Here is a 26,304-nt window from a genome sequence, read left to right on the forward strand (position 1 = left end):
GCACTGTAGCACAATGAGTTTTAACTTTGAATCTGGTTCAGTTCTTTGTTAATTTTTCAGCGGAGAGGTGACTGAAACTACCTCTGCTAAGAAACCAAGACGTTCATGCCTTGCAGGGCTGTCATGTAGCCTGATTATATTCCCATTTTTCTGTGGGTGTGGTGTGTACTTTCCATCTGTATGCATGCATTGTTTCCTGGGGCATTGAGAAATTATTTATATAGGCTTACACCTGACTCACATGGCAAAACTATAAACAGATTCAAAGGTGATGAAGATACTCTTGAAATTTCCCAGTGTTTCAGTCTTTGTTGATTGTTTATTTACGTCTGTACCAGTGGCTCCCTCAGTGGCGGCTGGTAAGCCACTTCAGCTCAGCTATAAGGAGTGTCCTGTGTCCTTATAAGGGCAAATTCACTTTAGGGTTTGACACAAGCACTGATCCGATCTGTTACATGGTTCAAAATATTATTGTTAGTGTTCATTTCAGTACCTCAACTCATTCAACAGACACACAATGTACATATAGAGAACTTGGTCGATGCAGTTCATAAACAGAAAGCATTAAGTAGTAAAACAAAAAATGCAATGAGCAAATGCATACCCACTGGGAGTGAAAAGGTCAGGAATTGGCCTGGGGGGTCATTGGGATTCCAAGCAGAGCTGGGTGGGTTCATGTGAAGAGTATTAAACCTGGTAAGTGTCTTGGACACAGCAGGCCATGAAGTTTGACCTGACCTTTGTAAAACAGACAAAACCAAGACACACATCAAGTCTGTGACCTAATGTATAGTTCAACCCAGAAAGTGACTCAGAAAAGACAAAAAATGTATTCGAATAAACATTTTAGTCGCTAAAAATGCTTAAAGGTAATCATCATTTTCCCACTTCCTTTGAAATGCCATGTATTCCTGTGTATAAATGTAGTGGTTGTAGTAATGAAAGGAGCAGAGTATATGGGGTATAATTTAAACATATCTGAACTTGTACACCATTTGCTTTGTATTTGCACAGTAATTTAGCAGAGTGGTCTGTCTCTTTTCACTTCCACAGGTTAAACATAATCCTGTTTCAATGCTGCAACCACAGGTAGTTGTTAAAGCGTGCACAGACCCACAAAATAGCAGCTCAGACTATTTTGACTACCTGAACAACCTTGAATTCCATCCATGTTTTACCACTTTTTAGTCCATTTCCACATCTGGCGTAAGAAATGAAACCAACCCCATGAACTTAAAATCCTACTGAAACCAGTTTAATGTCAACCGTGTAGGAGACGAGTTCAGAAGTTGCTGCCGTCCTTAGGAGTGTGTCACCAGCTGGATGGGATTACTGGTAAACCATGAACGCTCTCTAATTGGCTGTGATTGATTGAGCTGCTTTAGTTGGATATCTTGGGATAGGTTTGAGGTTTTTACTCCATTGAAAACTGCGGCTGAGCAGGAAGTGACTCAAAAGGACCAACATACAGCACAAGCTGTAGCAGGCCTGCTTGTAAAACATTATGAACAATTTTTTTTAATATTCCACTGTTCACTATGAAGTCATTCTCGCCAAATAAGGGCGTCATTATCCGGTTTGCATTAGTGAGGAAGTTTGTTTGGTGTTAAAATTGACTGCATCTCACTCAATCTGTGATCATTCCAGCAGTGATTCTATGGGATTGTCTCTTCTCTCTTCAACCTCATTCTGTCAGACATCACCTTCCTGTTTCCTAACATTGTATTTCACCGGCCAAGTCAGGTGTATGCGCCAAGGCCGACAGGTGTGACGACAGCTTCCTGAGAGCCAGTGACGAGTTTTCAGCTAATACAGCAGCCCAGACTGTAACATGACCAGATCCAGGCATCATTAAAGGTGCTGACAGCTCAATGTGACATCTTGATGACTACGTCTTTTTCAGTAAGCCGTATACTGTACGTGCGTGTTTTTTAGGTGTGATTTGTGAGTCATATGTCTGTTAGCAGCGTGTGGCATGCTGCATGAAAAGCTTTCTGTCTGGCTGTAACGGCTGCTCAGTGGGTCACAGTGTTGTTGTACTCACAGTGACAGTTGGTTACCCAGAGGTCTGTGGTCTGGGTTGGAAATTGCCTTTTGGGAAGGTCATTCACGTGAGGCCCTGTCACTGTGCAACTAGACTGACATTTTTTTCCCCATTCTTTCCCTGTTCTTTCCGTCCTCACTCCCTTCGACACAGATCACCCTCTGTAAAGTCCACTGTCTGCTGAAAGCGTTGTCAAATGGACTGTGTCTACACAAGTGTGTGTTTCCGTCTCTGGTTCTTTAACGGTCATTCTGTTTTCTTTGGCAGAAGCCCAAGTTAAAGGTGTGTTTTATTTGTTGGGGTGACGCACACTCTTTGCCCTTCTGTGCAGGAAATTTATTGGTCATTTTTTTCCCTCTGTTGCTTCAAATACGTAAAGGAAAAGACAGTTATAGATGCCGGCCTTGTTCCAGAAGCTCTGTCCAATTACATTTACTGTGTTGCACCTATGAACCAATCTCTTCTCTGGTTGGTCCATTCAAAAAGTCTTGTAAACAACATATGGCTTGAACTAGTGTTACTGTTAGAACAGGTAAAAGTCAACTTGCTGATGGGAATGTAAAGACTGTTTTTATTTCTTATTAACATAAAATTTTAACTCTGTTTGGAAAGATTGCTTTAATGAGTTGCCATGTCTATGCATCTTCATAAAGCAGGAGATTTATGCTTGTTTTTTTCTTCAGGTGGTGTATGATTCATACTTAAATGAACTTGTGGAGTTCCTTGGGCAATAACAGGTGATTTAAAATGCTGAGTGTAAGTTACTGTTTTTCACTTCAGGCTATTCTGTTGCATCCCAGTAATGAACAAATAAATCAGTCTGTCCCAAAACGTGGCAGTATATTGGCTGAATCACAGTATGACATAGGTTTAGTAATAAGTGTGACAGTGTGGTAACAGACAGCTCCCTCGAATGTTTGGTTTGTTCATGTTTGTGTGATTCAGACTTTGACCAGTGGTAGAAATGAGCCGCCGTCATCCTATTTCCTCATTGTTTTCCTGCTGCATAATGAAAAACCCACTACTCTCACTCTCGGCTGTTGTATCACCTCTCAGCTGGGCTGGACCCAAACCTAGTTCCTGATGGGAGAAATTCACAGCCATCTCTTTCCTTGTGAGTCAGCAGGAATGTGAGGAATGACCTGTGTGAGGCCGGGCTCTTTCCCACCCAGCTCTCATCTGGCCATTTTTAGGCATACCAGACCAGTTTGTCTTTCATTTTTCTCTCTTTGACTGTGTCTCCTTGTCCTCCTATCCATCTGTTAACCACTTTATTCTTTCACCTCCCCTCTTCTCCTTTCACATATCCTTTTTCCTGCCTTTTCTCTCTGCTTACCCGATTTTTTTAGTCAGCTCAGCACTTTAAATTTCCACAAATTACAGTATATAGGAGAGCCCCTCTGAGCTCGTGCAACTGAAACTGCATATTTTGTCAAACCACATTGAAACCTCAAAACCACTGGCCCTCTTCATCTCTTATGAGACCCCCCTCTTCCTCCTCCAGGCGTAGCAGGAGGGGTGCATGAACCCCCCTTTTAACTCATCAGGGTGTAAGTCTAAGCTTAACAACCATATCCAGCTTCTTTCAGCTGAATCCAGTTCCCATAAAATGGTCCCAGTTTGGGCTCTGCAGGTTTTGACGGGTGCAGCAGGAGTCCCTCTGTGTGTGCAACTGTGAGGTGTATCAGTGCGTTCTGCCAGAGGAGCAGGAGCTGCTCATTTCTGCATGTGTTGACAGGTTCCTGCTGAAGACCAAAGAGAGATCTGTCTCTCATGTGACAGGAGAGGGCTCCCTCTACCCTCCCATGCTTCCAGCTGTCGCTAACATGAAAGCCTGTGGCCCGTTGAGGCGGTGTGTGTCTGTCTGCAGGCTTGCATTCATACACAAACTCACACACGTGTACACCTTAATTACACTTCTTTTGCTTGAAAAAATAAACCTTTAACTAATAGTCACTCAGACCAATGAGTGTTTCAAGTGGAACCTCCGTCAGCAGACCTCCTGAATCTTAGCTTTTGTTCTTCTACATTTGAAATCCTTCCAGAGAAGAAGACACCTGCATGACAGGTTGACCCTCAGAGCTTGGCACAGTTGTTTTTTCTCACAGAACAGGAGACAGAGCACCAGCTGTTTATGTGTCTATTTCCCATCCTCTGCTCTTTGCTCAGGTGGTCCATCTTTACACATTAGTGAAGTAGAATCACCTGTCATCACCAATCTGTAAGCTGTCCTTCTGCCCTGCTGACCCACTGATTCCCTACATGACACTAAAACTAAGCCAGAGCTGTTTAGTCCATCACAGTCATCAGGACATCTCATGTGTCCTTAAGCTGCAAATACAGAGAAGTCGCAAATGGGGCTGTCTTGAAGTAGGATTATAGAACAGTTTGCATTCTCCGTCTCTCTGATCTGACTGCTGTGTGTTTGTTTGGACAAAGTGACTGAAAGTCTGCTTTTTCTTGTAAACTAGAGCTGTATTCTGTGTTTGGCAGGGTTAATTACAGAGAACATGACACAGTGACTGAAGGAAGTCGTTGAGTTTGACCTAGGAGTGCAGCTTTTCTGCTTATTCACCACCCTGTACTTACACTGACAACAGGCTTGCAGCCCTTTAGGAATTCATTCTTATGTAAATACTTTGCTCTTTCTTGCCATGTTACTATTCTGCTGTGGTGTATTCACACACAGATGCAAATACAAAAGTGACAAGTTACTAGTTTTTGCAAGCCAAATGTCAAACTGCGGGGTGTCCTGTGTTTGCACTTGTTTATTTACTCCTATATTTACTCCTCTTTTTGTGTGTTTCTGCCATATTTGCAGCTGGATGGAACTATGGACCTAGATGAGAGACGCCTCATCCGTTCAGCCATCCGGGAGCTGAGGAGGAGAGAGATTGAGGATATGGAAGCTGCTCTAGCCAGCAAGAGGTTTCGACCCACACGACTGAAGCAGCAGGAGGACAAGGAGAACCAGCACAGGTGGGACCACACACACACATGCACATAAAGACACACACAGACCTGCCCTAATGACAAACTGCACCAGTCCAGGTGATGCTGAGAAAACACTCAGTGGTCCAGATGAAGCATTCCTCAACTCTCAAGTGGGAAGAGGAAAGTCTGGAAAACATTGTCAGGAGGTCATAGGGGACAGAACTGCAACAGCTTTAAATTTTCCATTATGAACGCACATTTTACAATTACTGCTATCAATTCTTTTGAGCATTTCAGTCATAAGAAGTACTTTTTATACAGACTTTTTTGTGGCTCCTGTTATTCAGTGACATTCTGAGATGATGATTTTTCTCCTTTTAGCTGAGCTCTAATATGGCAAGAAACGGGACAAACAGTTTTTATTATCAGGATTTTTAAAGGATCATCTGCTGTTATTGTAAATGTGTGCTGATTCTTTTCTTTCAGAGCTTTAAAGGTTCAGTGTGTTGTATTTATTGGCATCCCCTGAAGTTGCAAATGGCAGAAAATCGAATTCCCTTCTCTCCTCCCACTCGGTCGCCTCTAAAATCAAGAGTCCATCATTAAAGCTGACGTTTTATTTTCCATTCTAGGTTTTAGATTAAGGTCATATGAACTCTGATCCAGGTGACAATAATGCCCCTTAATGCTCGATGTCACGTGTTATATAATATAAACAGAAGAAGGACAAAAAGTTTCCATTATATGTTTATTATGACCCCTAAATCTCATACATCTAATCTCTGATCTTAGTTTGACTAAAAGCGATTATAATACTACACAACTTAAAATGATGATTCCTTTAAATATTAAAAGCACACATAAAAATTTATTTTGGCTTTATTACATTTGAGTTATCTAAGGGAGTTTAGGTACTGTATAAACTGGAACCAATGCAATCATGCAGGTTTTTAAAAAATAATTAATCAGATCTATTTAGCAGGCTGTAGTTTGTAGTTTAGATAAATTGCTGCTGTCAACTGATCTGCATCTCAAATATATGCAAAGAAAACGCTATGTTCTTGGCTGAGAGGACACTCAGGAAATGGTGACAGTAAAATTACAAAAAAATTGGAACTCAGGGCTTTATTTTCGTGAAGTTTTATATCATATATGGAAATACTGTATGAGTTCTTTAACCAGGAAGAATGGAGTCATCTTTCAGGTGTTAATAAATTACATGCATTATGCCCAGCAAATATTAAACTCTGTGCCTGTACTCTTTCTCTCTCCCCGTTGGTGAATCCTATTAAGACCAGTGGCCAGTGGTCTAATCATTTCCATTCGCTGCTCCTCTCAGATGACTTGGGTTACAAAAACAAAGGAGGTGCCTCACTGAAGCTGCTGGAGAAAGCATACTTATTGAAGCAAATGCATGCACGTGCATGCAACGTTAAGAAACACATGTGTATTTGCACCTTTAACACACACATACTCACAATCTGCCTGAAAGTTACATTATCCCATGCCGCTCAGTGAAAGAATGTGAAATATTCCACTCCAACGTGCCACACATCCTTTAAGACCAAAGACTGGAGGGAAGCGAGGATATGAGTAATGGAAACCAAAGCAGTAGTGAAATGGAGATATACGAGTCTGAAATAAGGGAGGATGAGAACAGACGTTTTCAGACTCTATGTGTCATTGCTGTCAAATCTGTTATGCCACAGTATCACTTTTTCCATGCTTGATTTGGGAGTATTTCCTCTGAGTGTCCTCCTAGCCAAGAACATAGCGTTTTCTTTGCATCTGTCCTCTGATGCCTTTTTAAGTTGACTAAATAGGCCTCAAATTAGTGTCAAGCAAAGTACTTTTTTCATCTTATGTAACTTTAATAAATGTGTGTCTTTCTCTCTCAGGTCAGAGTCTAGTGAAACTTTAGATCTTCTGTCACAGAAACTGAAAGTCATCAAAGACATTGACGAGCTCACGAAAATGGTGAGTATTAAGATAAGATATGCCTTTATTAGTCCAACAAGGGGAAATTCCAGGTTTACAGTAGCAAAGTACAAGCACACAAGAGCTAAGAAGTGCAATTATTATGTGAATTATTAAATTTAATAACAGTTGTATACTCTTTCATGTCATGAGTGCTATGACCTTATATGTGTGATGACTCATAGCTCCGTGCTGCCAGCGAGTATGAGGAGAGGAAGATGATCAGAGCTGCCATTCGACAAATCAGAGACGAACAGGTGCAAGGTGAGTCAAGCTACAAAACGGACAAAGGAGGAAGACATTTCATTTGAATAAAAGAAACAGTATGATCTTACTGATGGAAAACAAAATTTACATTGCATAGGAAAATAATCCTAACCTTTTGCCTTTTCTTTACATACAATCACTCATCTTAATTTGAACAATGTCAGTAGCACTTTGATAAAATGTAAATGTGTAAACCACACATTGGGCTAGACAATTTTTAGATATATGAATGTAAAAATGTTGTATAGTCTTTTCAGTACCTATAAGATCAATATATCTTATAAGCTACCACTTGTCAAAGCCTGTGAGGATTATACAGTTTGTTTGATTATTTTTATTATTTGATGATGATTGTAGCTAAAAAAACAAGATAAAGTCTAAATTATGTTGTGATTTAATAGTTAACAGAAAACTTCTCACACATCTTTAATAATAACCACTTATAATCACAAATATACACATTTTAAGAAGATATGAGAGTCCTTTTCAGACATTCTATTCATATGAAATTTATTTTTGCACCAAATTGTAACACTGTTTGGTCTGATGGGGGCGCTAAAATTATAGGTGACAAATCCTTACACACCACTGCAGTTGAGATTAAATTAAATATGATACTGCATATAAATCATAAGTTACTCGTAGAAGGCCTGCGTGTGTTGTCGCTGTAGACGCTGAGGCAGATCTACCTACGATCATGGATCAGATAGTGGATTCCTGTCATTCCTTAGCGCTGTCTGGTCTGTGTGAGGCCCCTCATCATTCTGTATCACTATGATGCACGGACACAGTGACTCTTCTAAATTATAATCTTGATTTCAATTCTCCTCTTCTTTCCTCCTTTTAAGGAAAAAAAGTTTTTAGATGGAGAAGGTGTGTAAAGAAGTATTTGTCACATACTTTATTGTGATTATTGTCTAATTATTACTGAATTTTGTGTCTTTTTAGGGACTGTAGAGAAGGTTAAAGTTCCTGAGACTGTGGATCTCCAGAGCAGTATGGGAACAGGGGTGAGTAATTTGACTTAATAGAGCAATCGGTGTCATTCAAAGGTGCGTAAATGAGATCATTAAAACCAATGGGGAAACTGTCTAAAGCTAATGCTTGTTAATGTCAGCCTCTATTGCACAACTGAAGTGAGTGCAGACCAATTTGTGGGTTCTTAGTTTGTTCACATGGCAACAGTGACCACTGAGGTTTCTCTGCTGCCACAATGAAGAATGCAGAAAACAACAACAAGCATTGTGAATTTGAGTCACACACTGTGTCATAAATGTGGCTGCACCACACACACACGCACGCACACACACACACACACATATACATACATGCCTTGACCAAGGAATGTGTTTTGTTTTTTTACATACTCATTCAGGTTTGGCCAAGTACGAGAAGAGAGATAAAATGTACTCAAGCCTGGTGTTTAGTGTGAATGCTGTAAATGTTTTTTGACAGGGACAGTCTCCCAGTCAGCCACTGTCTTTTAATTCTCTCCTATATGTGCAAGCTGTCACACTTTCATGCAGCCACACACTGAAATTAACTGCCTACAGTGAGTATACATGTAAGAGAGGGTGATTTGAAGCATTTAAAGAGTGATAATTGCATTTCATTTGGTTTGATCAAGTATTTTGTTGGAGTTTTTGCTTCTTTATGACCCTTGACTACCTCTCTCTGTAGCGCTCCAGACTCCCAGCTGACTGGCCCTCTAGTGGAAACCAGCAGGAGTCTGTTTTCAGAGGAGCTAAACTTTTATCTTGACTGGCTTACAAACTGAATTATATGCTTGTTGAGGCAGACATGATGTGAAGACATAAAGCTTAACAGTTTTAGCGAGACTGCCAGGGGCCAGATGTTATCTTATCAGCTGTGTTTGATCAGGGCTTTTTGATGAACGGTCTGTTCCCAGTTCATGAGATTTCTGTGGAGAAAAACATTTGATTCTTACTGTATGTGGTCAGTGTAGGTGGTTGTAAATAAGCCTTTTGAGTCAAGATTGAGAAATGTCCATAATATTTAGAGGAAAATGCACTCAGCTGCATTATCATTTCTTGTGGTTTATGCTTAAAATTTTTTGCAACACTGATATAAAGATGCAGAAATGGAAGGCTTTTAAGATCAGTTCAGCAGCTTGTGTGTTGGTTGTACACATTCCTTTGTCTGTGTATGGGTATTCTCCTTAGATAGGAAGCGATGATAGCATGTTGGCGTCACAGGATGCTTGGCCATTCAGGCCTCTTTACCTCACTTCCTTTAAGACAGCTGAGTGGTACAGCGGTGGATTTGAGAGCCACAGGTGGTGTAATAGATGAGGGGGCTGGAGGCAGGGCTAACTGGGGAGAGAAGGGGAGGGGGTGTATGGACAGACAGACAGCCCACCAGCTGTGCCTCAGCAGTCTAGTCTGCGCTGGAATGGGGACGCAGCCAAAAACAACATCAGCCAGCAGCAGCAGGGCTCCTTCCAGTCACATCACAGCAGCGGATCTCTTTGAGCTGAGTGCAATTGTCCTGTAGCAGATGGAGGTCTCAGATAGGCCTGCACAGCAGCCAAACACACACAGGCAACATGTGTACACTACCAGCATCATGAAATAAACACAGACTGAAGAAAATGTGATACTTTGCTCTCTGCATAAGAAAAACGTCACCTGGAAAATATAGGGAGTTTAATTAGCAGATTAATGTAGCTGTTGATCTATAATTTAACAGAATCCAGCATGCATTAGAAGTTAATGACTGTTTTTAATGGCCTGGGTTAACATGCAAGGAGAGCTGACGTACAGTAAAAGTTTCCTTTTGCTCTTTTAGGAGAAACCATACTGAAACAGCTTATAAAAAACTTTAATTATATGTGTGAAACAAAAAGAAATGTCAGTAGGAAAAAGGCTCTAAAGAAGCCCAATGAAGTCAGATGTCTGATCATTTTTTTCATTTCATTGTATCTATAGTTCTGCAGTAGTAAAAAAAAAAAAAAAAAAAGAGGTCAAAACAATGGCAGAGTGTGTCAAAAGTTAATGTGTCAACCAGGCAACCCTTTAACCTGCAAGGAAAGTGTGTGTGTGTGTGTGTGTGTGTGTGTGTGTGTGTGTGTGTGTGTGTGTGGTGGGGGTCATATCCCTGTGGAGACAGAATGGGAGGGAGGGGAAGTCAAGGGAGTGGCCTGTTGGTATAATGTGTGTATGTGGTGTTGCACATGTTTGTGTGTGTGTGATGTGGCTGAGGGAGCAGAGCGTCAGAGTAGCGGACGTCCTGACTCCAAGAGGGTGACTGCTGAGAGTGAGAGAGAGGGAGGCAGTCCGTCAGTCAGTCCAGTGAAGAGAAGGTAAATGCCACTTTGATTTTTCCTCCTGTTGAGGGTCATGGGCCACACTTTCCTCTCTGGCTATCTTCTCTCTTTTTGCACTTAAAGACCCTTTCCCTCATCTGTCTGTGGTTTGTTTCTGGGTTACTGAAGAATGGGATGTACCTGCCTCACAGGATTGTGTACTTAATGGTTTATTGCTGAGATAAGGTATCTATAATGGCTTCAGCTCACAGTAACATCTGAGGATGTAGATGTTAACTTCATTAGGATGGGGTGAAAATGTGTTATTCAAGATGCAGGAATGATAATATTAGTAAAAAATTAACTGTAAAGAAATCATAGAGTTGTATTTGATTGTGTCTGCTGATTTAACCCTGTGTGTTGTGTCTGAGGATCCTGGTTTGCATGCTGTCAGGGTGTGTTTGGAGAGCTCAGGTAGGCTGTTACGTGAGAGGTTTTGTTTATTCTCTGATCTCATCATAAATATGTTGCAAGAAGAGACTTGAGGGAAGAGGAGCTTAACTGTCTAAAACCAGGCTACTTCGCAATACAGAGGGTTTGGACACATCCAGATTGGGGAAGCCTATTGTAGAAATGCATAGAGTGTGCCCGAACAAAAAAAAAAAAAGTGGCAGAAACTAAGCTTAGATTGGCATGTGATGATGTGCAGTAAGTAAAATGGGAATGAGGCTGAGTTTTTGTGGGCTCCATCACTCCCGGCTGTGTGTGTATGTGATGCGGAGATGATTGCTACTTCATTCCAGCTACTGTATTTCAGTTACTGGAGTTTGGCCGAGTGTGTGGTTCTTGAGCCTGCAGTAATGGAAAACGAGCCGCCAGGTTTCACGTGGAGGCATAGAAGACCCTAAAGTGGTCTGACCTCACCAGCAAAGTGATGGATTTAACATTCATGGAAAATTGGAGTATTGAAAGTCAGTGTATTAATCCTTAGCTGATCTCAGCTGTCTGAACTGGTTGGTGAAGGAGGTGTGCGCCTCAGCACTGGCTCAGTACCAGCCTCATTGTTTTTTTTTTTGTTTTGTTTTTTTTTGTGGCGTTAAGGGTTCAGAGGAGTCCAGATGGCCCACGCCTTGCTGTGGTCACAAGAGAGGACACTTGCTGTTTTTGTGTTTATGGGTAGGAGCTTTTGCAATTATAGTCAGACACAAACAGACTCCTGAAGCCAGATGGGAAGATCTGTGTTTGAGGTCGCCAACCACTACAGGAGAGGCACTCTGAGTGTGGGACGGTGTCAGTGTTGGTTCCACTCTGTCAGGTCTCGGCTGCCGGGGCCAGAAGGAAGCCGCTAATGACAGCGTGGTGGCTGGCAGAAGGTCCTCGGCTCTGGTCTACGTCTCCAGTTCCACTTTATCTTCTTTTCTTTCCTCTGCCTCAGTGTCTGTGAGAAATATGTTCCCTGTGGTTTAGTGGGAGCTGTGAAATGATGGCTGTCTGTCTGACTGTTGGTGGAGGCAGGAGGAGTAGAGGGTGAGGAAAGACTTGTTGTCTCTAATTGTGTTTATGGCTCAAACACAATTATCTCCCCCTGTGACTCTTTGATTGAGTAACTCCGCTCAGAGAAGAGTGGTCTTTGTGTGTGACCTCTCGCATTATTACACTTTGGTGCCTTCAGCCTTTTGTGATGTGGAAAAAGATTGTTTTCTATTAGTCGGTGTACTCCAAACTCATTAGATACTGTAATGACCCTTTAAAGGAGCATTCCACTGAATAGCAGATTTCCATTATGCTGTCCCAGTCTGTCACTGCTGATTTGGAAAGTGAAAAAAAGAGCTCAGAAGACACAAAATCTGTAGCTGCCATTAAGAAAAGCACTATATGGAAAAAGTGGAAGCTGGAAAAAGTGACACTGGATGACCTGGAGTGTCAAGGTTTCTTCTTCTTTAGAAATACAGATTATTGTGTGCATCATTTAGTTAATCTCTATGAACATCTTTAATCTTTTGTTGTTTTTGAGTCTGACTTCACAGATTCACCTTTCCTGTTTGCACTGCTTTCAGCTGCAACAGTGTCTGATTACATTTTCTCTGCTCTGTAATCTGCTCAAGGTGGGAAGGGAGGGGAAGGTCACAGTCAACAGAGCAGAAAGTCTTTCTTACCTCTGCCTCACACTTAGCTTTAAATTCAAGCAGACTTCGTGTTCGGTCACCCCATTAACTTGCAGCCGCTCTCTGTCAGCTCTCGTCAAACGCTGGACTGATTAAAAGCCTTTTAAGACACAAGGATACGATTCTAAGAGTTTCCCACTGCTACAGCTGACAACTGTGCCAGCCTCATGTTTACGATAACATTGTTTACACTTAGGAAAACTGATTGTGGCGTGTGATTGTGTAGTTGAGTGTGCGTGCTTTCGTTGCTTGCTTGAAAGATTGTGAATGTGTTTTCAGAGGCTTGTAGATATAATGGTACACCCTAGATCTATAATTGTATTTTCAGTAAGTAAGGTCTCATCTTGTGTATTTTTAGGACGCACCCAATTTTTTTGTGCTCTCTTAACCCAGATGTCTCTTGTAAAACACCTTTCAGGAGATTATGCATGCGCCAAAATTCAACTTTTCATATGAGCTAAAGAATGACGTGCACCACCTGAAAGTCCATGCACGCAAGTTTTTGCCCTTTTAATAGAAGGGTTTATAAGTCCTCAGAGTGTTGTGGATTAAGAATATCTGGGAGAGTGATTTAAGGAGAGTGTGCACACGTGCTTTGAGGAGTGTTATTTGTGCAGCTGATTCTCCTGTGGATCAGTTCAAGGTCAGGCACCGAAGGGCCCACAGTAGTGCCGGCATCCACGTCTATACCCCATCATCCTCCCCTCCACACCTCCCCTGTTTCCTCTCCATATGCCAGAACTATGCTGCTGCTTCCCCGCTAAGAGAGTTCACCCTCCGCATCTGGGCTATCACTTTACTTTAACACTGCAGGTTACGACTAGAGAGCGGTGTTGATTTAGTGTAAATGAAGAAGAGCAACTCGAAGCAGAGATCTAACACACTATTTAACCATGCACTCAATATATTTATAGAAGTGTATTGAAATTCTCCGGTACAGGAGGTAGAAATCCCCCTCAGCACAGTCTCAACTACAAAAAACAAATAATGAATGAAATATTACACAATATGTGTAGCAAAATCTACAGGGAGCTGCTCATTATTGCAAATAATGACCATCTTCTTACATCTTATCTTATTATACTGAGGAAATTACCTAAAAGAAATACTTATATTCAACTACATAAAGTTATGGCTATATATTGAATTCATTAAATTGTGAAAGGTGTGAATCATACCTTAATCGCAAAATTGAGATTATTCTCATGGAGACCTTTCTTGCTCAAATGTGACCTATTTGATTCATGTAATGTATTAGTTGTGAATGTGTTTCTCCATTCTTATAGAGCATGTACTGGGTGGGGAAGCAAAATTTACAATGAACATTTAGTAGTTTTTTTCTCAGCAGGCACTACGTCAATTGTTTTGAAACCAAACATATATTGATGTCATAATCATACCTAACACTATTATCCATACCTTTTCAGAAACTTTTGCTCATATGAGTAATCAGGAAAGCAAACATCAAAGAGTGTGTGATTTGCTGAATGCACTCGTCACACCAAAGGAGATTTCAAAAATAGTTGGAGTGTCCATAAAGACTGTTTATAATGTAAAGAAGAGAATGACTATGAGCAAAACTATTACGAGAAAGTCTGGAAGATACTATTAAAGAAGAATGGGAGAAGTTGTCACCCGAATATTTGAGGAACACTTGCGCAAGTTTCAGGAAGCGTGTGAAGGCAGTTAATGAGAAAGAAGGAGGACACATAGAATAAAAACATTTTCTATTATGTAAATTTTCTTGTGGCAAATAAATTCTCATGACTTTCAATAAACTAGTTGGTCATACACTGTCTTTCAATCCCTGCCTCAAAATATTGTAAATTTTGCTTCCCCACCCTGTATCTTTAGTTCAGAAAGAGTGTTTTTAGACCATGTCATCTCTTCAATTCCTGTAGCCAGAAAACAATCAATTAAAGTAAGAGCAGAGAGGGTAATTTCAAGCATTTCCCTCTTGGATCATATCTGTTATTCCATAAGTGGACGATAAATTTAACTGTTGTCGTATATTCTATGAACGAGCTCTGGACTTCACGTCACCTCTATGTCTCCTAGTTTTATTTATCTATGTCTCTTAGCTGATGTAAAGTCTCATCTGGTGACCTCTCTTTTGCATTTTATCCCACACATCAAAATTCAGAATGAGATCTCTTAAATGATGTATATTAACGGCATTCCTTCTAAAATAGCCTTTGAGTTTTTCCTGAAATGGGTATATGTGATCTGTCAGCACCCATATTGTTTTGTTACTCTCTTGGGCCCATACAATGGAAAATAAAACAGCCTTTTTACTTTTCCAGCTGGCATAACATGTTGGCCAAGTGTCTGAGGAGCGTTTGACCTTGACCTCTCAGAAAAGGCTGTTTTGATCACCAGCTGACCTCAAACAGAAAACAGTAGGGCTGTAGATGTTTTCACTGCTTTTGATTGGTGGGATGGGTTGGCATTTAAGACGTATTGTCACAAGAAAGGAGCACTAACATGTTGTGATCTGTGAAAGTAAAAGGGTAGTTTGAGCTCTGTGGAAATACCCTAAGGACGTGTGTTTGTTTTGTTTCTTTTTTTTTTTTAAACAGGAGACGGAGCGGGACAGCCTGAGTGAGCGAGAGTGCATCACATCTCAGATCCGTGAATTGCGCAGCCAGCAGACTCAACAAGGACGAGAGCTGCAGAAAATAGGTGAGAAACACTTAAGACCAGTCTTCACATGAGCTGCCCGGTGCTTTATCTGCACAATTACAGCAACTTTTCCACCTTCATCATGAAATCAGAGCTATTTGTGCCTCACTTTTGGACCGTTGAGATCTAAATACTTGTGTACACTGTAAACAGTCACCAAAATGTCAAGTCTGGTAGGTGCTAACGGCTGCAGCCCAACACTGACCACCTCTGTTGCATGTACCTGTGACTGCATGCAACCTTCTTCATGCAATTTCCTGCACTGCCTGTTAAAATACTCAGTCAAAGGAGCCATTCTACTAAGGTGGCAGTCAGAAGGTCACAGTAGTTCAGGTTCTTTAAGGTTTTTCATCAAACTTTATTAACTGTTTGGAGTCACTCACAGCTTTAGTTTTAATGACTTTGGCTTATTAAGTGTGAAGTAATTTCATTAACCACTCTGTTAGTTCAACCATTAATAAAGTGGTATGAATGTGAGCCTTCAGGAGGCCATGAATGTGTTTCATTCACTCGAATGACTGAAGCTTTGGAGTCACTTTTTCAAAACTAACACTCAACAGCTTATAAAGTGACAAACAAACACATTGTAGTGCTTTAAGTGATAGTGTGATGGTCTTTTTTTTTTTTTTTTTTTTTTTTTTTTAACCTTTGAGGCCTCTGATTAAGTAAATTGCTTCCAGTCTGTCTTTCTTCTGTTAAAACTTTCAGTAAAATGTTGCTACAAAAAAGAAAACAGTAGATGAGTCATAAATTTTTAAAACCAGCAAATGACCGTTCTATTTAAGCAGAAACAACAGGATAATCCCCATAATTTAACACATCAAATTCACCAAAACTTGCATCGTTTGTGGATTTTTTAAGATGACCTGACAGTCATAATACTGTCATTCTGTGTGGCCTGGCCAACCTTGGACTTGGCTCTGTGTGTCCTTCTCATGGACCTAGTGTTGGTGTTGGATTATGGGAAATAGCAGAGGGAAACCCAGAAGCCACACCTCCGCTAAATAAAGCTGATACCAGAACAGAACCAAGACCGCCTTGATGTGGCATAGAAACTCCCCACTGTTCCTGATTTATCCCTACCTTACAATTTAAGCCAGGGTTAGGATAAGGTCAACAACAAAGACCACCAAGCTAAGAAGTGGACGCTGATGAACAAAGACACCGGCCATTTATGGTTGAAGAAGGATGGTGTGGGCAGGGTGAGCCTGAAAGGGTGGCTGTCTGAGTGAAAGTAGCAGAAAATAAGAGAATAACTTGGACAGGTCTTTGAACATAACAAAAATCCATAGCTTCCTCTCAGACAAAAAAAGGCTTATATTTACAAACTTTAACTCAATGACTGTGTGTCCAGTCAAACTGCATTCTGGGGTAAACTGTAACCAAAAAGACTGTGATTTAGGAAATTAAATGTTAGCACAGACTTGCAGTGGAACGTGCTCTGGATGTCATGGCACCAAAAGAAAGTCTTGTTTCAGTTTAGGTTTAACACTAATCTAGATTTCACACAAAGCCACACAGAACCAAACACATTAGCTTTTATGTTATGAAGTCTCAATCCATATTTTGTGTAATTTACACAAGACCCTGGTCTGCATTGAAGTCACTGCTCTAGAGATCCCTGTGCAGTAGCTTTGTACATTTCTGTTGTGAACTCTTCCAACTACAAAAAAAAATATAGGAGGATCATGGGAGAGTAAATTATTTGTTATGTAATGTGTATAAGTGCTCTGATAGGAAGATGATGCAGTGTGTGACAATAATGAAGAAAATTCTTTTTTATTTCCAATGTGTGAAAGGATTATAATACACCTTAAAATACTCATCCTTCCCTGACCTTTTTAGTTACCTACATCCATGATAACAGCGTGTAGAGGTTGAGGGTCAGATGTCCAGGAAAACCCAAATATCTGACATTTCCTCCTATTCTTCAAATACCTCAGTTTGCCTCATCTGTTCCTCTATTGCAGCAACAGTGTTCAACACTGGCATTGCATTAGCTACTATCATCAATAAATAACCAGCTCCCAGCACAAATCCACATGTGGACACTTATCCAAAACACAGAATACAGTTATTTATCGGTCACTGGTGTCACTGATAACAAGGGTTTTCTGAATTGTTGACATCAAACAGTTGCTTTGGTGTGTTTTTAGAGCATATCATATAATTATTTTGCATCCTCACCTTATTAAAAGCTAAGATGTTTCAGTTATTATGTTCACAGGCACTAAAAATCCAGTGTTGCCTTTGTTCTGAAACAAACTAAATTCTTAATTTGTTTACATGGCGAACAAAAAAAATTAATATTCCAGTAATCCTTTTTACATGAAGTCATCTACACCTGATTTAAAAAAATAAAAAAATGTTTTTTTTTCCCCCCTTGTTTTCCACTAGTGACAGATTTTCCACTGTGTAAAACACCTTGTGAAAAAAAGCTGGCTTTTTGATATATGCTCATATCCAAAAACCTATTTGTATCTTCTGTAATAGTGTTTAACAGTAGATGTGTTTCTCAGTCTGCCCAGTAATGTTGATTTTTCTGTGAACCATCTGTCTCTACCAGGAAGGACCTCTGTCTTTACTCCAGCTAACCATAAACTGTTGCAAAACATAATGTAAACATTTCTCAAATGAATGTCCAAAGATCCTCATAAACCTGGAATAATATCAGCATATGCCACATGTCTTTGTCTGAAAATGGAAAAAGGCCAAATTCAGAATATCCAAACAGAAAATACTGTTTATATGCCACCTGTCACATTCAGAATATTGTCGTGTAATAATAATAGTGGAACAATGGTGTCTCAGGGATGAGGTAGACACATCTAGAGGGGCCCTATACTACCCTTTGAACAGAATGAATTAAATATAGTGTGTGTGTGTGTGTGTGTTTGTCATCTCTTAAACCAATACAAACCATTGAACAGCAGGCAATACAAAACCATGTGTTGACCCCATCATAGCACTGACAAACATGAGCTTTCTTGGGTCATTGCTTTGGTGCAGAAACCCTTGGCTGTCCTTTGTTTGTTCTCTATATATTCACTGGCAACAGAGTGCACAAGTGCAGGCAGCTTTTGTAGCTATTTTAGAGTAAAATACCAGGCCTCTCATTATCCAGAACCAGTAGGGATTTTCCCAGAAATCGCCACACAATGGACATGACAGGTTCCCAATGGCGTAAACATGGACAATAATGCAAGTCCAGAAGAAGCCTTGTGTTTTGGCTCTCACTACAGTTGAGCAATAATTGAGTTTGGGTTGAGTGCTTCATTAGATATAAGCTCTGCCATCCAGTGGCTCATTCAAAGTGTCACATTGGAGAATTGTACCCATTTACTGTCCCATTTGTGAATCACGTTTTCTGTTCAGACTGTATTATATAATCATCTGGTATGTTTAATCAGCAGCACACCATGAAGTAGATTTTACATAATGCTGTGAGCATCATGTTGTCAGTGTGTTATGCACTAATGAGTAGAAACAAAGATCAGCTGCTTTAAATGAAGTTGTGGTTTTTCACTCTTGATCCAGTTGTGTTGAATGTTGAAAGCAATTACTGTGGCTGCCTCCAGTCAGGCTGGAATCTCTGTTTGATTTGGTTTGTAAATGACAGACATGCATACTTGATGAACCCCATTTGGTTGCAGAGTTGGTGCAAACACAGGTAATGAGAGAACATGATAAACGTTCTCTGTTTTCTTTATCTGCAGTACACAGACTACCTTGGATATTCAATTAAGAAAAGTGCGACGAGGTGTTAAAAGCACAGACTATCACATGGGGAGGATGTGAGCTTTGCTGTGATGTTTGGAGTGTGGTTTCCTGTGGAGAGAAGGAGCAGTGAAGGATCTAAGACAGAGGCAAGGTCCCTTTTTCACCCCCACTTCCTCCTGGACTTATTGTAGTGGCTTACCACCTAAGGGTGTGCCACATGCTCCCTCTCCTCAGCTGGGACCCCTCCTTCATCTTTACGCACATCCACTGACACAATCTCACAAATCTCGGTCAGGAACTGAACCAGTCGGGAGGAAATGCCGACATCCCCTCATGTCTCCATGTGCCTCCTCTGTGATCCCTGATATTTTCTAGCCTGGCCTCTCCAGGGGCCCAAAGGCTGCGGAAGTATTTAATTTCCATCATTTCAACCTCTTACTTCATTACTTACTGTGTCTTTTACTCGCATATTTTATTTGTAACAACTCCTTTTTTATAGCTGAATCAATAGGAATACAATATTTTAGGCTTAATATCCATTAATATTGGGGGTTCATATCAGGGAGCAGTAGTTACACAACTTTTATTCATGTGTTCTGTTCCAGCAATTGTCTTTGAAGAATATGATTAGTAATATTTCCTTATTACTGCCTTTGTCACATATTGTCAAGAAGAATGCGCATGTCTGTCCTCTTCAATCTCTGTATGTGCTGAATGTGTGTTTGGATACTGGAAAAGCAGGCTGTTTTGTGCTGCTGTGCGTTGGCTGTAATCCAGATCTGTTTGCACAAGCATGTTTTATGTGTTTAGTAAAAAAAAAAAATTCTCAAAAGGGCTTCAGACTAAAGAACATCTTCATCACACGTAAACTTCTGAGCCCTCAGAACATTTGTTATTACTGAAAAAATAACAAATAAGTTTAAGGAGAAAACTATTGCAGTATAGTTTGATTACAATATTTTCAAGCTACTGCATTGCTGAAGTAATTGTTTTTTTCTCTTGCAGGTTCCAACTCAGGCATGGTGTTGGTTCTAGATCACCTGGTGAAGGATGACGCCTCCAGGCCTTTACTGATCCAGCCTGAGAGAGAAGCCGTGACCCCAGAGCCCGATTTGGTCCTGTCCCAGCGTCCGAGGTCTGGTTCCACAGCCTCCGACCACAGTGTCACCTCAGTGCATTCCAGGTCCAATCTGGATTCGGTGTCCTCAGAGAAGAGTCTGGGCTCCAGCTTCAGAGCCAGACTGGACTCTGGAGCCTCAGACAGGAGTCAGGGTTCGTCCCAGCGCAGCCGTCTGGACTCCGGAGCATCAGAGCGAAGCGTCAGCTCCTTGTCCAATGTCAGAAAGAGAGTGGACTCGGATGTCTCTGATTCAGGTGCTGGTCCCAGACCCCGCTTGGGTTCTGGGATGTCAGACAGCATAGATATGTTGTCAAGGAAACGGACTGACTCGGTAACATCTGATCAGAGTGCAAGTATGTCTTCTGAGGACAGAGGCCCAGAGGCAGCCACCAGTGGGTCAGCTTACAGCACAGATTCAGAAACCGAGAGCAGAAGCCAAGCTCCAGACAGTGTCCCGGCTCAGTCCAGTCAGGACTCCACCAACCAGGACCAGCCTGATGGGGGTGTGCTGTCTCGCAAAGATCCTAAAAATGGCCTCTTGAACGGGAGCACCAAGGGGAAAACTGACTTCCTGAACCAAAAGGTAGAGTAGACGACCTTTCTGTTGGATTTGGAAAATTGAGGTAAATTAAAGGATTAACAAACAAATGTGGTGATACAAAGCAAATGAAATCAAATGAAATGCTTCTATGTGAGATATGAGGGATCCCTGATGATTTAATAAGAATTTTGTGATCATAAACTATGACCTTTACAGACACCAGATCTTTACCAAGTTAAGCAGCTGTTAAATCTCTGAACCGTCGGCAGTTCTTATTAATTGAATCAACCCACTGCACCACTATTAATTTTTCGTTTCCTTTCTTTTCCTGTCTTTACTGCTCTTCAAACTAGAAAGGTGATGATGGAGGCATTTTAGAGGTGTAATCACTTAAAACCAGCTGAAAAGCTGGACCTTTGTACTTACTTTAACTGCACCACTAGAGTGGAGTGTTGAGCTTCTTCACAGCGTCCACCTAGAGTCTAACAGCCCTCAATTTCTTTCTTTCCATCTCATTAACCATGACAAGAAACCCCCGCCAGTCCATTCTTCAGTGACACCAGGTCACACTGGTATCTGTAAACACGACATGCTCAGCTCATGTTTGACTTCTGTTACTCAGCTACACAAACAAAGCGTGCACCTGAGTGTGTCTGCTTCACCTCAGCAGAGCGTCAGCCTCACCTGCTGTCACAGTGGGTTACACAGTGGAACGGGCCAGAGGTTCTGTCTCTCCTCATCCCACAGTACAGAGAGGACACTGTCTCTGCATTTACTGTTAACAGTTAGCCAATAGTTCCCATCTCAGGGGCCTTAGGTCACCATGACGCCATTGTGTCATTCCTCTAAATGTGTTTACTCAAGGCTGGCCTCGGACTTCTTTTATTGTTCCCTGCTATATACGCTGATGCTCAGTCTCCTGAGAGTAATGTAAACACTCTGGGGCCCATCATGGTCCTGCTGCCAAAAAAAGAACAGAGGCCCGCTACTTCAGTCCAAACACAAATGTTACATAATTAAAACACCATCGGCTGGTTCTGTATTTAAGTTTGTGTAGGTCTGTGTGTAGGTGTCGCCATGGCCTTCAATGCTGATTATAGGTCCTCGTAAATGTGCATATTTGTGTTCAGTATGGCAGCTGTGGGGTTTTTAATTCAGAGTATGTTGATATTTAACATTCGCTACTTTCACTAATGCTGTTGATGATTTTTTTTTTTTTTTTTTTTTTAGATGATGGGAAACAATGGTCTGACCCTCACCTATGGCAAAACAAAGGATTCTGGTAAGAAATTAATATAACTGTATTGAACTCGGTATAAGATAATGAAATATGAGGATTTTCTTTTCACAACGCTATAAAAGAATCTCTTCAGTAATAAAACACAATATATTTTAACAGCATTTGTATAAGAATGACTTTGCACAAGGCTTTTTGATCCTTATAAGCTATTAATCACTGTATCTGATCAATGTAAGTGGCCTGCAATTCTATTATTTAGGACACTTATTAAGGCTAAATTCAGCTTCTCAAAAATGTTGCTGTTTTTGTTTTAAACCCTTGTGCAACAATGTTTGATATTCTGGTTTTGACTGTCAAAGAGGGATTCCCATTTTTACATTTACTATTGTCCAACACATCTAGAAATGATGAAAAGTTGCAGCTGTAATCTCTCCACTCACAGGGAGATTTTCAATGTCCTCTTCATTGATGCACTCCATTCAGGCTACTATTCTATAAACTGTGATTTCCTTACTGAGTAGCACATCTTTTTTCGTTGTCGGGAGGACTTGAGAGTCTTCGCCTTTAATCACTAATGTTTTTTTTTCCATTTTGAGCATCTGTGCCAAAGCATGAGCTTTGTACACATTATCTGACAGCATTAAGCTTCAAAGAAAGCAAAAAAAAAAAAAAAAGTCCATGAAGGGAAGAAACATGTCCTGAAAAGTCCAAAAAATAGTAACTGAAAGATGATGAAACAGGAGAGGTTAGGTCAAGAAAAATAAGGGGGCTGGAACAAAACCTAAAGCGAGGAGAAGAGGAATGGGATTTGTAGAGGGGTTTAGAGGTGGAGGAGGAGACGGTACTATACATGAGCTAAATTCAGCCTGAATAGTGGAAGGGATCTGTCTCTTGTGCTTTTTCGGTATTTTTATACTCATCTCTTACATTTCACCTTTACAGCACCTGTGAAAAAAGATGCTATTTTGGAGCAGTTCAATCGCACCAACTCTGTACGTGACCGGATGCGTAAGTTCACAGAGACCAGTCAGAATCAAAATGTCCCAGCTTTGAAGAATGGTCCTCTGAGAAATGGGACCTCTTCCAACATCAGTGGCCAGACAAATCTGTCCAGAGCTGCTGAGCTGTTTACACACACAGCAGCATCCATCAGCACATCTGGAGACAAGCCAGCAAGGCCACGTGTGGACTCCACATCTCACACCTCTGCCGCCTCCTCCAGCACAGGAAGCACATCCCAGAGTCAGGCCACACATCAGCCAAGGGGTGTGACCAGCAAACCTCTGTCTTCAGTCGGCCAATCCCAGAACTCCCTGGGTGGGACAAGACATCCAGCTGAAAAGGATGTGCACGCCTCGAGTAACTCAAAGGAAGACAGGACCCCAGGGAGAGAAGTTGGACAGCAGGTCACCCAGGGAGAGGCAGACCCGGACATGAAGACTTTCCTCACCATTGAGATCAAGGATGGGCGTACCACCACATCCTCAACATCATCCCCCAGGGGCAACATCGTACCCATCACCACCATGACGCCACGCCTCACCACTAACGCCATGGGACAGAGAGCAGGTAGGAACAGCAGGAGTCATCTAGTTCAATCTGTACTCAACCCACGCAGAACTATTTATTATATTATTTACAAGTCAACTTTAAAGACCTACTGTATTCCTTTCCCTTTTAACTTCAACGTGCACCTCATTTTGTTGATCAAACTTCTTTATGCTGACTTCCAAAGGACTTGTATTGTATGCAAAGCTGCTGCCCACTGTGTTTGGGCAGTAAGAATCTTAATTTAGCCACTGTATGTCTTTCCATTTTAATATCAACTCTCAGATCACAAAGAAATCCCAGTCGCTGTGGGAGGAGACCGGCACCAAGCAATCGGTCACATGTGGGATGATGACGAGGGGTTTTGTGAGGATAGGGTACACCAAGTAATGCACATGCATGAGTGGGGATAAATGTTAGGGCTGAATATGAAATGGCATGTTTGCTCTGAAGAGTATTTGTTATAGAGTGGGCATGTTTCTGCAGAGTGGAGGGGGAGAGGTCAGTGGTCACCAGCAGAGTGGATCAGGACAAAGGAAACAACTGGCTGTGTCAGGCCTGACTGAATAGTAATACTGTTACTCTATAGCAGCACATAAACAGTACAATGTTTTGTTTGTTCCATGTTGTAGATATCATTGTCTTAAAATGAACACAAATATAATTATGCTATTCATCCATAATTAGATTTTAGATAAAAATGTACTTCAGCAAATGGTTGGTTTCCCTGATGTGACCTTAGAATCTACTTCACAGGTCACCACTGGCCTTGTGGTGTGTCAATAAATACTCTAAGTAAGAAATTTGCAAGGTGCAGCCCTTTAAATGGTCTATAGGCTTATACTTTAAAAATATTATGAAGAGGAATAAGTCAGTTGTGAAGAATTGAATATACTGTCATTGTACAGCAGATAAAGTCATTGTTGCGTGTCCAAAATAGTTATAAAAATTGGAGGCAATAAGCAATTTAATTTGTTTATTATTGTAAAAACAAAGTGATGGAAATACTACCAAAAAGTTTAAGTGAGTATGTGTCAATCATGAAAAATGTTTATGGATGTTTCTGCACTCACAGAACATGTGCTGTTGAAATGCTAGTTTTTCAAAAACAAAATGTCCCTGTACAGTGATACACCTCCTCAGTAGATATGCATAGTACAAGCATTCCCAGCGTGGATTCATTAAGAGCATGTAACACAAACACGAGTAGCATGAATCCTCCATCCATTTATGAAGCAAAGCTGCTACAGCTGCTGCTACGTGCTGTCCAAACAAGACGTCTTAGGTTTCAGCTGTTTCCAGCAACTGGGACCTCCAACCCAAACAGTTTACTTAAGACTGGAGCTGAACCTGTGCAATTACACCCTCCTCACCTCTTACACCACCCCCCTTCTCAGGACACTTTCAGGCAGCCCTGCTGAGCTCCTTCAAGAAGGTCACACAGTTTCTATTCAGCTCAGTTTGCTTTAATGGTTTTGGGCTCCTTATTTGGGAACCTGTCTTTTTCTAACTGAGGCTGTGATTAAGTCTCCGGTCTCAATCAATAGCACCTACCAGGAGTTTTAAATTTACACTGTGCTGCACTGGTGAGCGTCAACCCAGTATTTTATAGAGCTGTGTGAGAGCTGAGCAAAGTGGTGTGGGTGATTTGTGTATGAGAACAGGTCAAAAGGAAACACGTGTGAACACTCTTGGAAGCAGATGAGGAGGGTTGTTTATGTTACAGGTGGCGTCATCTACATTTTCTCACTTGTCTCTCCTTAGACATGAGGCCATATTGTTTCTGACAGAATGGCAGCTTATGTAATTGACTAATGGTCACCACCAACGCTGAACAAAACATTCACATATTTCAGGTGCATAGTTTCATGTCATACCTGTACACTTTATAGGATTTGCACTGAGCTCTACATTAATCTCTGATAATTCTAATCACAACCCATAATGTTTTTTTTTTTTCTTTTCTGTATCAGACTTGACCCTTGGCCTCAGAGCGACACCATTCAAGATCTCCCCAACCAACTTCTCCTCTGGATCCTCCATCAAGGTACTGCCTTAAATCATAAAAACCCAAACAGCCTACTGGCGACCAAAAGCATCTACTGATCTAAACTGTTCAATACCTGTTGATCCACTAATCCCGTTAGTACATATAAATAATTGGTGTTAAATCCAGTTTGTCATCTTTTATGGTCATCAGATATGACCCGTTGGGATATTCAGAGGCTCCGTAGTGAACATGGAAATACTGTCATCCTCTACAACACTGATTCACCAGGAAAATCCATGTAGTTTGATAAATGACGGTAGATGGAGATGCTTGGTTTTATAGTCAGTTATTAATATCTTTGCTGAAAAAGTCATTTTTTCTTTAGTTTTCTCTGTTTTTGATATAATAACCCTCGACTTTAATCTGAGTTTTAATGAACATCTACATGATTAGTAAATGAAATATAGGAAAATACCTGATGTACACTTAAAAAACACAAAATACAGAGGATAAAAATCTAATAATTGGTGATAAATCACTTAAGAAAGCTTAAATAGAGAGGAAGATGTATTTGGTAACTGCCACAAAAGTAGCACTGGGTCTTTATGGGTTAAACATGCTTCTAAATTATCACTGTGTCAATGTGTTGCAGAATTATGAAAGACTTTGTCAAAAAAAAAAAGAAAACCAAGCTCATTAACATTTAGTTTTTATCCGATTTGTTTCCATCTGACTCATGTGCTATGTTTTTCCGGAGTCACTGTCACAGCAATCCCCAATAAAGGCCCGAAAAGTAAGTGAGCTGGGACTG

At 40.9% G+C, this 26,304-nt stretch overlaps 1 protein-coding gene across 2 annotated transcripts in view; it reads left to right on the forward strand.

The window, feature by feature from the left end:
- Positions 1-26,304, forward strand: part of smtnb (smoothelin b) — a 50,069-nt gene that overhangs the window by 9,534 nt on the left and 14,231 nt on the right. For both annotated transcript variants that reach the window (XM_030142838.1, XM_030142840.1), the window contains exons 2-10: positions 4,866-5,023; positions 6,877-6,955; positions 7,141-7,219; positions 8,171-8,232; positions 15,232-15,334; positions 20,060-20,757; positions 21,946-21,997; positions 22,898-23,524; positions 25,477-25,550. In XM_030142838.1, coding sequence (XP_029998698.1) covers positions 4,866-5,023; positions 6,877-6,955; positions 7,141-7,219; positions 8,171-8,232; positions 15,232-15,334; positions 20,060-20,757; positions 21,946-21,997; positions 22,898-23,524; positions 25,477-25,550 — 1,932 coding nt within the window. The remainder of the gene's footprint in view (positions 1-4,865; positions 5,024-6,876; positions 6,956-7,140; positions 7,220-8,170; positions 8,233-15,231; positions 15,335-20,059; positions 20,758-21,945; positions 21,998-22,897; positions 23,525-25,476; positions 25,551-26,304) is intronic.

This window comes from Sphaeramia orbicularis, chromosome 9 (genome assembly GCF_902148855.1).
Source record: "Sphaeramia orbicularis chromosome 9, fSphaOr1.1, whole genome shotgun sequence".
In the NCBI taxonomy this organism is placed as follows: domain Eukaryota; kingdom Metazoa; phylum Chordata; class Actinopteri; order Kurtiformes; family Apogonidae; genus Sphaeramia; species Sphaeramia orbicularis.